The 14,272-nt window shown below is 46.9% G+C and overlaps 1 protein-coding gene across 1 annotated transcript; it reads left to right on the forward strand.

Moving 5' to 3' along the window:
* Nucleotides 1-12,197: 12,197 nt before the first annotated feature.
* Nucleotides 12,198-13,439, forward strand: LOC311061667 (isocitrate dehydrogenase [NAD] subunit gamma, mitochondrial-like; the record flags this gene model as incomplete). The annotated part of the gene is made up of 1 exon (XM_084080357.1): nucleotides 12,198-13,439. The coding sequence occupies one exon, from the start codon at nucleotides 12,198-12,200 to the stop codon at nucleotides 13,437-13,439; it is 1,242 nt and encodes a 413-aa protein (XP_083936483.1).
* Between the last annotated feature and the right edge of the window lie 833 nt (nucleotides 13,440-14,272).

Below are 14,272 nucleotides of genomic sequence, written 5' to 3' on the forward strand. Positions count from 1 at the left end.
CAGCTCACTGAGCAAAGCCCATCTCTTTATACTGTGACCGAAAAAGTTGTATAACGCCTCTACAGTGTCGTAGAACTGTCTTACTCCAGGGACGTTTTTAACAGAGTCATTGAGTGCTAAATTGAGATTGTGAGCAGCGCAATGAACATACCGGGCAAGTGGTTCTTTCTCTGCTATTCTTGCTTGTACGCCTGAATACACACCACTCATATTAGCAGCCCCATCATATCCCTGTCCACGGCATTGAGACAGACTTAATCTGTTTTTCTCTATAGAGCCAAGGATTTTGCTCTCAAGCTCTGCAGCTGATGAGCCTACAGTCACTTCAAACCCCAAAAACACTTCATTGATCTGTATATCTGTAGCTACATCCATGTCATTTCTAACAACGGTCACGTACCGGTAAACCTGACTCAACTGGTCTATCTTGGAGACATCTTGTGTTGTGTCCATGATAACCGAATAAAATGGGGCTTCATTTATTTCACCAATTATGTCAGCCTTCACATGTTGAGACAATATGTAAATGATCTCATCTTGGATCTGGTGACTTAGGTACTTCACTGACCCTTGTGGTCGGTTGATTAGCTCTTTCAAAACAGGGTCATAGAGAGACAATAATTCAATTATTGACAAAACGTTTCCAGCATTTCCCTGACCTATAGCTTCCCTATGCCCCCTGAATGCCAAGTTGCATGAAGCAAGAGTGAGGGTTACATTTACAATGCGCTCTAAGACCTGTCTCCAAAACAGGGCTGCATTACGCACAGACCTCTCCATGTCAGCATCTATTGTACTGTTGCATTTCCATTGCTCGTATGTTACGCATGTGTGACGGTGGCCAGGTTGTCACATGTAACTTGCCACTTCTTTTTAGAATGCTGACACTCTTTACTTTGTCTCAATAATAAATAAATAACAATACACATTAAACTCACAACAATAAAATATCAGTTGCACGGTAAAGTGCGGGGTGCGTAATTACTGTGAGAATAATACTGTTTGTTAGGTACTGCAAGACTACGCCACCTTTTTATTTAAGAGGTAGGGTCCTCTGTAACACTCTTTCTTAGGCTATTCACAGGTTCGAGTTTACCCAGGTAAGTACAATACTTTTAAATGAGAACAACACTTCAACACATATCCCTTGGAGAAAGCTGGACGGAAACAGGTTTGTATAAAAAGGTAATCTATTTTATTAAGCTAATACAGTGGCGTCTATAAGCCATAAAATATTGAAAAGCATAAACAAAATATAACACTAATTCTAAAACCTCAACCTCCTAATGCGCCCACTAACTAACTAAAATACAGGAATACAGACAATCACCAAACACTAAAAACAGACAGGGCTTGTGCAAACTATAGCAAATAAATAATGAATTTAGCGTTAAAGTGCCAACTATTACTGAAGCAGTAAAGTGCCAAGTGCCAATTCAATTGCTATATGTCATATACTCATCACGGTTCAATGCAAAAGGTGGGAATGTCCTTATATGGGGTTTAACTGGAGCGGGGGTTTAGGCCAGGAATCACTGTCTCTTCTTGTCTTCGTGCGTATTGCCTGCAATCATAGAAACTAGAACCAGTTCATCTGTTCAGGTATATTTCACATATGAGGTTTAGGACCGTGGGTTCATAAAGGTAACGTTGCATAGAAGGACACTTACTCGCCCGCCAGACTGTACGTCTGGCTTTGAGGGTGTGAAGCGCGCAACGTTATCGCCACTGGACCTCTCCTCCGTTCCTTGGTTCGTCTGTCTGTCCTCCCCGTCTCTGCTGCTACTGCGCCGTCTGCTCACCGTCCGCTGCTGGTGGCTTGGTACGTGCCGCGATCACTGTATTCCCCACCTCTGCTCCGTGGTATGTCTGCTCCTCCTGTGCACAACCGTCCCTTCTGGCTGTCACTTCCACACTGCCCTGTATGCCTGTCTCTCTGCTGTCCAAGTGGCTCGCGCTCACTTTTGAATAAGGTGGGCCACACCCTACTCCGCCCTCATTCGCTCTGCCACCAGCGTGACCTGGGGACATTGGCCGTCCGCTGTCACAAGGCCAATGTCACACAGCCTATAGGGGAGTCCAATGTCAAGTGGCTCGGGGACCGGGGGGAAATACATTGTCAACCATAAAACATGCAGTGCAGAAATATAGTTAAGAGAATGATGTTTTTAAGTGCGTAATACAGGTTTTTCATCATCAATAAAAAATGTTACAATTTGGTTTCACCCCCCTGCTTTGACCCTGTCACATCCCCCCCCACTTTTCCGTTGCCAGTCCCTGCAACTGTCCCTAATCATGTCCATACCTCTGGGGTGGCTGGCCTATATTTGCTCTTCCCGAGCGCCGTGGCTCATCTGGTGCTCTCGGGACGGAGAGAAACCCATAATACTGCGGCGTGGTTGCTTCTACCTGCTCGGGCTGCACTACAGCTGGGGGGTCCTCGTGGGGCGACCTGGGGGCTACACACACTTTCAACGCATTTCTATGTATGGTCTTTTCTCGCCCCCCCTTCTCGGGTCTGACTCGGTACACCAACCCCGTAGCTCCCACCTGTTCCATCACTGCGTAAGGCTCGGGGTCCCACCACGTACTCAATTTCCCCTGGCCATCTCTCTTCCTATTTCGAATCCACACTCTCTCTCCTGGTAATAGGGGTGTAATACCGGCCCTACGGTCATAAACCTGCTTGCTCCTCTTGGCCGTTTCTCCCATCCTCTCCCCTGCGGTCCTATAAGCTGTCGCCATTCTCTGTTGGTGGTCCTGTACCCAGCCACCCACTCCCATGCGCTCTTGCGCTGACTGCACTCCTAACTGGACATCTATAGGGCGCCTCAAATGTCGGCCAAACATTAAGTAGGCGGGGGCATAACCCGTAGCACTATGGATCGTGTTGTTATAAGCATGAACTAACTCGGGTAAGTGCTCATTCCATCTTCCTTGTTTATCAGTGTCTAGTGATCGCAACATGTTCAGTAATGTCTGATTAAATCGTTCCACTCCACCGTTCCCAGCCGGGTGGTACGGAGTGGTGCGACTTTTTGCAATACCATAAGTCTGACATAAATGGTGCATTAACTCGGACTCGAAGTTGGGGCCTCGATCTGAGTGGAACCGGGCCGGACAGCCGAACGGCTGGATAATATGCGTCCATAACGCACGGACAGTGGTGTGCGCAGTCTGGTCTCGGGTGGCAATAGCCCAACTATAACGGGTGAATAAGTCAGTAGCTACCAGAATGTTTTGCCACGCATCAGCAGGCCTACCTAATGTGAGGAAATCAATGGCTATTACTTCTAGTGGATATGAGACTTCAAAGGGTTGTAAGGGGGCCCGAGGCTCTGACCTGTTCCTCTGCAGGCTGCAGGCGACACAACCCTGTTGTAACTGACGCACCGCTCCCTCCATGCCTGGCCAATAGAACCGACGTCGCAGCTGGGCCAAGGTCCTCTCCAACCCAGCATGCGCCGCGGCCGTGTGGATTCCTCTCCATACCTCCTCTCTGCGTGAACCTGGACAAATGATCTGTGAGTATTGTTCTTTGGTATAAGGATCGGTCACCTTCCTATATAACACATGATTTCGTATAATCAGTTTGTTCCACTGGCGTAACAGTTGCCGCGCTCCCCGAGTCCAATTCTTCCTCTCCACCATATTAGGGGCTCTCCCCCGTTCCACGCACCTCTTCACCACCTGCACATCTGGATCCCGATCCTGCGTCTCTCTCCACTCATCCTCCCGGGCTGCTGGCGTCGATTGTACAGCCGCCACATCTACAGGCTGCACTGGGAACCGCGATAGGGCATCAGCGTTGGCGTTGTTTTTGCCCGGTCGATACTTGATGTCGAAAGTAAACGACGCAAGTTGAGCAGCCCACCGTTGTTCCACAGCTCCCAATCTAGCCGTTTGGAGATGCGCAACAGGGTTATTGTCCGTGAATATTGTGAATCGAGCGCCAGTGAGATAATCTTTAAACTTCTCGGTCACGGCCCATTTAAGGGCCAAAAGCTCCAATTTGAACGAGCTATAATTTGCGTCATTCTGCTCGGTCGGGTGGAGACTGCGGCTTGCATAAGCTATTACACGTTCGTGACCGTCTTGGACCTGGGCTAGAACCGCTCCCAACCCACGGCCACTCGCATCAGTGTAAACCACAAAAGGCTGTGTATAATCCGCATACGCTAACACCGGGGCTTGTGTGAGGGCACTCTTTAACGCATCAAACGCCCGCTGGCACTCCGAAGTCCACTCGACTTTACACTGGTGGGATTTTACGTCATTTGGGATTCCTATCAATAAGTTGTTTAAGGGTCGTGCTATAGCAGCAAAAGAGGACACGAAACGCCTATAGTAACCCGCTAGACCTAGAAACGCGCGGACCTCGCGGACCGTTGAGGGTGGTGTCCAGTCCCGCACTGCCACCACTTTCTCCGGATCGGGCCGCACTCCCTCTTTGTCCACGACATGGCCCAGAAATTGCACTTCCCTCCGCAGAAGTTTGCATTTGTCTAACCGCAGCTTCAGTCCATGTCTCCACAGGCGTTGGAAGACGAGCTCGAGGTGCTGTAGATGAGAGGAGAAGTCAGGTGAATATACTATAATGTCATCAAGATATACCAGCAAGGATTCTGTCACCTGACCACTCAGACACTGCTGCATCAGCCTCTGGAACGTCGCGGGCGCATTACAAAGCCCGAACGGCATGCGTTGAAACTCGAACAGGCCCAGCGGGGTCGTAAAGGCGGTCTTCTCCCGGTCCCGGGGATCCATTCCTACTTGCCAATACCCGCTGGCCAGGTCTAACGTGGAGAACCATTGCGCCTTCGTCAGGCTGGTGAGCGTCTCTTCTATCCTGGGTAGGGGGAAGGCGTCCTTGTGCGTCACGGCGTTAAGTTTCCTGTAGTCGACGCAGAACCTCCAGCTGCCATCTTTCTTCTTGACCAGTACGATAGGTGCCGCCCACGGACTGCAACTCTCCTTGATGACTCCCTTCTCCAGCATCTCATTCAGGAGGGTCTTCATCTCCCGGTACATGGAGGGCGGCAACGGCCGGTGTCGCTCTCGTATGGGTGCCGCGTCTCCGGTCGGTATCTGGTGTTGCACGACGTCCGTCCGTCCGAAATCCTCGTCATGGATGGCGAACACCTTCTTCCACCGACACAACATCTCGTGTAACTCTCTCTTCTGCGCCTCCGGCAGGTCATCACGCTCCGTCAACACTTCCATCTCTTCGGGCAGGGTCTTCAGTGGTCCATCATCTTCCACACTGATTACGGCCACTTCCACCTCTCCGTCGGTCCCCAGGGACAGGCTCAGGTCCCTGCCGCCTCGGACATCCGCTTCTTCCACCGGGTACAGCCTCCCCAGCTTCTGGTGGCGGTCCAGGACCAGACTATATGCGTGTGGGTTGCACACTCGTATGGGAACACGTCCGTGGCGCACCGTGACGAGGGCACGGGCCACTCCCAAATCTTTTCCATCCGGCAAGGCTTCCATCAAGGCCTCGTAGTCCGCTCCATTTGGTCCTCTCCAAGCGCGGCCCCAGATCATCACTTCACTCTGCGCGGGGATTCGAATCTTCCGCCGGCCGACCGGCCACACATAACCGATGGACCCATCTTCGTTCGTCACTGCCTCCACCCTCCTACAGGTGGCGAATGCGTCCTTCCACAGCGTCCTTCCCTGCTGACATGGAAACACAGGCCTCCCAGGCCATTTAAAGAGGGCATGCCATACAGCGTTCACGACATTCATCCCAATAATCAGCGGTTGAGTACAATGTTCATCTTTCACGATTACAACTCCTCTCCCTGGGATCTTCATTCCCTCCAGCTCTAGGTCCAATATGGCATAGCCAGTGTACGGTAAGTCAAGACCATTAGCGGCGCGTAATTTAAAAACAAGGGGCCCATTTCCCAACGTTAGGTGTGAGAATTTTTCCTCAAATAAGCTTTGCTGCATTAATGTGACTTGTGACCCAGTATCCAGTAACCCCCTTAAGTGGACTCCTCCCATAGTGATCCCAATAGTCGGACAGTCCCCAATAAACACTTCATTAGCCCTTGATCTGGCGAGTGCGCGCTGCACCCCTGTCTCCCGGACCTCGGCGACAGGGCGTACTAGTTTAAATGATTGGGGTCAGATTTACAAAAGCGAGCAATGTGCCCAGACTGCCTACAGCTCCTACAGATCGGCCTACCTCCCTCATCCCACTCGTTGCGTTGGTACGGCTCCCGGCGTCGTTCAGATGGAGGCGAACCGTGAGGTCGTGTATCGGTGGTGTTGGGTCGAAGGAGCGGTCTGATCTCTTTCATGAGCTCCTGCGTAAACCCCTGCATTTGCGATTTGACGTCTTCCATAATCTCCTGTTTCAGTTTCTCTCTCCATTCAGATTCCTGTGAGGGTGTTGGGATAGAGACAGGTTTAACAGCATGGCACAAGATTTCAGCAGTCCCTTCTCTTCTATGTTCAGTGTCTAGTAGGAAGGCCTCATTTTTTAGGGCGGCGAAGTCTTCTGTGGGGTTTCGACGGGCATATATTCTTAAGGCTTGACCCAGAGGGCCTTCAGACAGTCCTACAAGTAACTGCTCTCGCAGAATGGCATCGGAGGGAGCGGTGTCTGGGTCGAGCCGCCGCAGCCCGCAGAACAACTCTCTAAGCCTCAAAATATAAGCCTGCACACTTTCGCCTGCGCGTTGCGCACAGCCATAGAACAAGGCACGAGCTTGGGAAGCAGAAACAGATGTTTTATACAACGTGTCTAAACATTTAAAGACTTTGGCCACTGTATTGCGATCTTCCTTGTCAATTACACTAATTTGTCGCTTAGCTTCCTCAGTAAGGGTCTGTACTACAAAAGCAACTTTTTTCTCCTCTGTTAAATCCTGAGTGCCCAATAATCCTTTAATCTGTTCTCTCCATTCCCTGTATTTCTCCTCACCTTCTATGCCCGAAAACTTAGGTAGCCACGGTGCCCCTGGATACACTGGCATCATCATCATTACTTTCTTGATTCAACCAAACAAAACAAAACAAAAAGCAGCAAAACAGCAAAATTTCAATACAGTTTCTCTTAGGGATTTTGTGTTGTTCTCTACCCAGTCCTGCCGCGCTACGCCAAATATGTGACGGTGGCCAGGTTGTCACATGTAACTTGCCACTTCTTTTTAGAATGCTGACACTCTTTACTTTGTCTCAATAATAAATAAATAACAATACACATTAAACTCACAACAATAAAATATCAGTTGCACGGTAAAGTGCGGGGTGCGTAATTACTGTGAGAATAATACTGTTTGTTAGGTACTGCAAGACTACGCCACCTTTTTATTTAAGAGGTAGGGTCCTCTGTAACACTCTTTCTTAGGCTATTCACAGGTTCGAGTTTACCCAGGTAAGTACAATACTTTTAAATGAGAACAACACTTCAACACATATCCCTTGGAGAAAGCTGGACGGAAACAGGTTTGTATAAAAAGGTAATCTATTTTATTAAGCTAATACAGTGGCGTCTATAAGCCATAAAATATTGAAAAGCATAAACAAAATATAACACTAATTCTAAAACCTCAACCTCCTAATGCGCCCACTAACTAACTAAAATACAGGAATACAGACAATCACCAAACACTAAAAACAGACAGGGCTTGTGCAAACTATAGCAAATAAATAATGAATTTAGCGTTAAAGTGCCAACTATTACTGAAGCAGTAAAGTGCCAAGTGCCAATTCAATTGCTATATGTCATATACTCATCACGGTTCAATGCAAAAGGTGGGAATGTCCTTATATGGGGTTTAACTGGAGCGGGGGTTTAGGCCAGGAATCACTGTCTCTTCTTGTCTTCGTGCGTATTGCCTGCAATCATAGAAACTAGAACCAGTTCATCTGTTCAGGTATATTTCACATATGAGGTTTAGGACCGTGGGTTTATAAAGGTAACGTTGCATAGAAGGACACTTACTCGCCCGCCAGACTGTACGTCTGGCTTTGAGGGTGTGAAGCGCGCAACGTTATCGCCACTGGACCTCTCCTCCGTTCCTTGGTTCGTCTGTCTGTCCTCCCCGTCTCTGCTGCTACTGCGCCGTCTGCTCACCGTCCGCTGCTGGTGGCTTGGTACGTGCCGCGATCACTGTATTCCCCACCTCTGCTCCGTGGTATGTCTGCTCCTCCTGTGCACAACCGTCCCTTCTGGCTGTCACTTCCACACTGCCCTGTATGCCTGTCTCTCTGCTGTCCAAGTGGCTCGCGCTCACTTTTGAATAAGGTGGGCCACACCCTACTCCGCCCTCATTCGCTCTGCCACCAGCGTGACCTGGGGACATTGGCCGTCCGCTGTCACAAGGCCAATGTCACACAGCCTATAGGGGAGTCCAATGTCAAGTGGCTCGGGGACCGGGGGGAAATACATTGTCAACCATAAAACATGCAGTGCAGAAATATAGTTAAGAGAATGATGTTTTTAAGTGCGTAATACAGGTTTTTCATCATCAATAAAAAATGTTACAATTTGGTTTCACCCCCCTGCTTTGACCCTGTCACACATGCATGAATATGTATTTGAGAAGGTTCATGCTTCTCAATTTTGTTGGAGAGATTCTTCCAGGCGTTTATTCCATTTACCCATGCATTATTATACTGGGGTGCATTTCGCTTGGCAAAAAGCCAGCAAGGCTCACAGTAACAGTGGTCTAATTTTGGGGAATAGCACAACCAACTGCGTGGCAATTTCATCCCAACTTTACTGGTGCAGGTGTAATAACTATTCGAAAAAGAACGACTGTCCGTATCGGTGGGGAATGGACCCCTGGGTTTGCATGGGCCCATTTTAAGGATATATCTTTTGGTGTTGGCATCCTCAACATTTTCACAGAAATTGGCCCGATCAGTCGGAAAGCACTCCAGTGGAGTGCTGTCATCATCCATGGTCTCAATTTCACCCATGGCATGAGGAGAAGATCTGCTGCTTTCACTCCCAGTGTCCACTTCTTCCACTTGCAGTGTGGGTGTGGGTGAGGGGAGGGGGAGCTGCTGGTCATCCTCTCCTAAGGAGCAGCTAGCAGCTGCTGAGTCCCTATCATCATCAGATTCATCGTCACTAAGAGACAGAGAGAAGGACTCTTATTTAGGGCTCAGTCAGCGGCTACTATAAGAACCATAAACAATTTAATAACTACGTTTCTTGTAGACAGTGAGTGACACCGACAGTCTGGTCATCATACCTGTTAATCTGGCTCCTGTGTTCCCCTGACCCAGATGCTGGTATCGGGCCAGATGCAATGATGTTGTCGGGTTCAGGCTCAGGTGGACGAGGAGTAGGTGGTCGAAAATGGTAGCTATCTAATTTGGGAAGTTTAGCATTTGCTTGTTCCCTTTTTTCCTTTTCCTTGCGCTTTCTATTACCACTTTTGTGTTTATATGCATTTCCGCTCATGATTAGGCCGTTGTAAACAATGCTGAAGAAGGCTACCTGTCCTGGCTTGTGTTGACAAGTGACTGATGATGACGTATAGGTCACGGGTGTCAATGCGTCTTTTTTGGCAGATGTTGATGACGATTTTAACCAAAATACATTTGGAGATATAAGATAAGATAATTTTGTATATTTGCATCACTGTGAGTGAAAATAAACCAACAACACGCAACATAACATTTCAATATTATTTTAATGATGATAATAATGCTTTAATTAAATGAGAGGCGGAGAGGCGCCGCGGAGAGGTCGCGGCCCCGGCCCGGTCGCGGCGACCGGGTCGGGGCCGCTACCCTGGAGGGCCCGGCGGCCGGGCCCTCCAGGGTCGCGGGCCGGGAGGCGGCCGCCTCCCTTGCCTCCCCGGACGCTCCGCCACTGGTTTAATAGTGTGCTAATGAAATGACCTCAAATCTGTACAATACAGTGTTCAGGCTGATCGATGTTGCAGATGCACCAATCTGCGAACCCATCGTCAGATGCACAGACTCAGCCCAAGACCATGAACTTGGCCATACAGTCAACATGTCTGGTGTTGGGGTGATGAATCTTTTTTCATCAGCACTGCCAGAAATCATTCTCCTTCATCCTAAAGGGGAATATAGTAGACATTAGGTGAATTAACACTTCCATCTAGTGTCTTTAAAGGGAATGGCATGTGTGAGCCTCTGCAACTAACTACCTAAAGGTCATAGTTCTTAGGCTATATACTATTAAAGTCTTGTGTGTTTCAAACCACAATAAAAGCAACAATACAATAAGAAAGGAATGATAGTTATTACCACAGTGGTAATTGCACAAGTGAATAGAGCAGCAAATGACTTACAGTTTAAGTGTGTAAAAACTAAGGCACAGTGCTCTATAATCTAGCCTTGACGACCTTGCAGGTTTATGCAAAGGCTAAATGTAACTTAGATAGCATGTTATGCAGACAGATGCCAGGTGATTTATTGTAGACCTACCATCCTTTAATGTGTGTAGTCTTAATGTGCAGATTATAGATTTTCTTTTGATATTATACGGTTTAGATTGAGGATAGGTTCTTTGTTTACCTATGATCCTAGATCACTTTCTATGCATTTGATGTATTACCTTGTATTTTCCTTGCTTACTGTAAATCGCATTGGAGCGTCTGCTAAATGCCTAAATTGAAATTGTAATCATCCTGAGGACTGGTCCAGTTGTATAATTGCAGTTAAATAAGTGTGCACAGATTTAAATTGTGTATTGTTTTTAATTGAGCAGCCTGACTATGATACTGACCCTTTGTGTACAACTTCTGTGACAAACGCCTCTTGACTTGGTGATGTTCTTGTTGCAGTTGCAGGTAGGCCTACATGCCTAATCCATGTTTGAAAAATATTTTGGTTGAAATCCAACCATCTCCACTGGGCTAGTTTCTCTTGTAGCAACAATTGTAACATCAAGACTTAACTTGGCTACCTTAGAAAATGTATAAGGTGGCTGTATGACTAGGCTACAATTCATACATGAAATATTTACACACATTCTTTATGAATATGGTTTATTGTCCATTCTCATGTTTGTTTGTTTTTTTGCTTGTGAAACTACAGTTTTAACCTGTAAATTAACATTTTAATATGGCCATAAAGGTATCATTCATATACAAATTACACTAATCATGTCTTTGACAAATGTCAGATGTCAAACCCTGTTTAGGTCATTGGCTGGACTGGGGGAAATGCAACTTCAGAGACAAGGTGCAATGTATTACATAACATAGTGTTTTAAACATAACACAAGGTCTGCACACTTGTGTTGAAGCTCCCGATGGAATTTTTAAAAGTGGGAATCGACTTCAGAACATAACACATGTTACTTGCTTAATGATAAACCCTCTGTCTTATTTACACACTCACAGCAAATCAAGAAGATGCTTTGCGCTGCTGCCGCTGCATTATCAGCTTCCCCAGAATTGAGGTTCCGGTTCCCTTTCCCTCCCCCTGTTCCTCCCTCGCTGTCTGTTCGGTCATCAGGGATCTACATATATGGGCATGTGACGTCATATACATACAACATAAAAACGTGGCCTAACATCATCAGTCTCCGTATATGGGCATGACACCGATTTGCGCTGATGGCAGGGGCTCCATATATGGGCATAATCTTAGAGGTTTTGTTTTTCAGGATTTAATGGGTTGGCTAAGCCATACCTTTTAGTTATTTAAAAAAATACAATTTTAAGACATTAATGTTGAAAGGAATGGTTAAAAGCACATCACGTTCGCACTTTCAAAATAACATGTTCATATTATGTATCTGACTGATTGTATTAACTGATGAAAAAGCAGTCATTTGCAGTGAAAATTGAGATGCATCGTGATGCTTGACTTTTGCATCGTAGAATCACAAATCAAAACATAAACAAACAGGTGAATCATAATCTAATGAAATTGTGAGGCCATTGAAGATTCATTCCTCTAGTACAGTTATTAGGGTACTTAGAGGCCAGTCTATTGTCAATACTAAGGCATAGTGATGACACACCAACTTGGGAGAGTTTGGGAATCTCCATATATGGGCAGATCTTTCAACATGTCACCTTGAGAGAGTTTGTGGATCTCCATATATGGGTAAGTGTTTCAACCAATCGGCTTTGGAGAGTTTGGGGATCTCCATGTATGGGCATAACATGGACAGAGATGCATGCACGGACAGAGATTTCTGGATTTATAAATAGATGTATTTCTCATCCTGCTTTCAGATCATGATGGCTGTGTTCAATATTACGCTCTCGTTGTCCAAAGTAATTAAGCCTCTTTGGAGTGGATCACTGGGAAGTACGGTTAAAGTATTGGGAACAACCTTCGTGAATCACAGAGGGAAGGCGACAGACGCTAGAGAAAATATTACCCCTCTGGTTAAACATGGAGGCAGACATACAGTCACACTCATCCCTGGGGATGGAATTGGGCCAGAGTTGTTTAATCACATCAGTGACGTTTTCCAGTTCATCCATGTTCCAGTAGACTTTGAGGTGGTGAATGTCAACTCTTCCTCGACACCTGAGGATGACATTAATGATGCCATTGATGCCATCCGCCGTAATGGAGTTGCTCTTAAAGGAAACTTGGATACAAATCATATCATGCCACATTCAGTGAAATCCAGGAATAATCTCCTTCGCACCAGACTGGACTTGTATGCCTACGTGATGCACTGCCAGTCCCTCCCTGGCGTCCAGACTCGCCACAAGAACATTGACATCATGATCATCAGGGAAAACACAGAGGGAGAGTACAGTAATCTGGAGCATGAGATTGTACCAGGGGTAGTGGAGAGTCTTAAGATCATCACCCGGACTAACTCCCTCAGGATTGCTGACTACGCTTTCCGATTGGCCAAGGAGAAGGGTCGCCGCAAGGTCACTGCCGTCCACAAGGCCAACATCATGAAGCGAGGTGATGGTTTGTTCCTGGAGTGCTGCAGGAAGGTGGCTAAAGGTTACCCAGACATCACCTTTGACGACATGATAGTGGACAACACCACCATGCAGCTGGTGTCCAAGCCAGAGCAGTTTGATGTTATGGTGATGCCCAATCTGTATGGGAACGTGGTCAGCAATGTGTGTGCCGGTTTAGTGGGAGGGCCTGGGTTGGTGCCGGCGGCCAACTACGGACAAGACTACGCTGTCTTTGAAACGGCCACAAGGAGCACTGGGAAGAGTATTGCAAACAAAAACATTGCAAATCCCACTGCCATGCTGTTGGCCAGCTGCATGATGCTGGACCACCTCAAGCTTTATGACCATGCCAATGTGATCCGAAATGCAGTCCTCACCACCATGAATGAAACCAGGTTACACACAGCAGACATCGGGGGGCAGGCCACCACGTCAGAGGTGGTCCAGTCCATCAAGAAGATCTTAAAATCAGACAGACCGACAGACATACAGACAGGGGGAGTCAGGGGGAGGCTGAGTGGGCCTGAGCAACTGCCCCTTTGCCCCTGATGCCCAAAGTGCCCTTTCTAAAACAAATATGTTAAGACCTCCACAACACCGTTGGCGCTTATTAAAAACTTTAAATAAGGAGGCCTGAAAATCTTCTTTTGTGGTCTTTAAAGTCATATAGAGCACCTAAGTCTGACGTAATTTACGCATCCTACCTGGGTCACAGGTCCCCCCCCCCCCCATTCTGAATTCCCATAGACGTGTTTAATATCTTCTCATATAAGAACTGTGTTCCAATAATAAACAAATGAGCACGGTGGTTTGACTCATATGGATATGAAGCATCAACTGACGGCGATAAAACGCTAATGCCGAATTAATGAAATCTTCGACTGTATCAAATATGATTCGACTGTATCAAATATGAGTGACTGTCTATCGTAAACGATACAGAGCCACCTCCCTGACAATAGCGCTGGGACAATGTATTTATTTTTGGACCACAATTCTTATATGAGAGGATTCTAAGATGACCCAATGTTATTCTCTCTATATGGGCATGATACATTTGTGACACCCGTACACTCACCATTCACCACTCTCCCACAAGGCACTATATAGCCTACAGTAAATGGTGCCTTTATCCATAGCGCTTTAATGTGCATTACATTCACCGCATTACATTCACTCACCGACAGTGGAGGAGAGAGTTTTGTTTATGAAATTGTGTATGGTCCCCAGGATTGTAAACAATGTGGCACCCAAATATTTATGCAATTACTTTTCTAGGGTTTGTGATGTTCATAGCTACTCCACTAAAGGTAGCTCCACAAACTTTGTTCCATGCAGAATTAATAGCCGTATTGGAAAGGACTCTTTTTTTAATATTCCGC

The sequence above is a fragment of the Gymnoscopelus microlampas genome (genome assembly GCF_963454915.1).
Source record: "Gymnoscopelus microlampas genome assembly, chromosome: 15".
NCBI classification, from domain to species: Eukaryota; Metazoa; Chordata; class Actinopteri; order Myctophiformes; family Myctophidae; genus Gymnoscopelus; species Gymnoscopelus microlampas.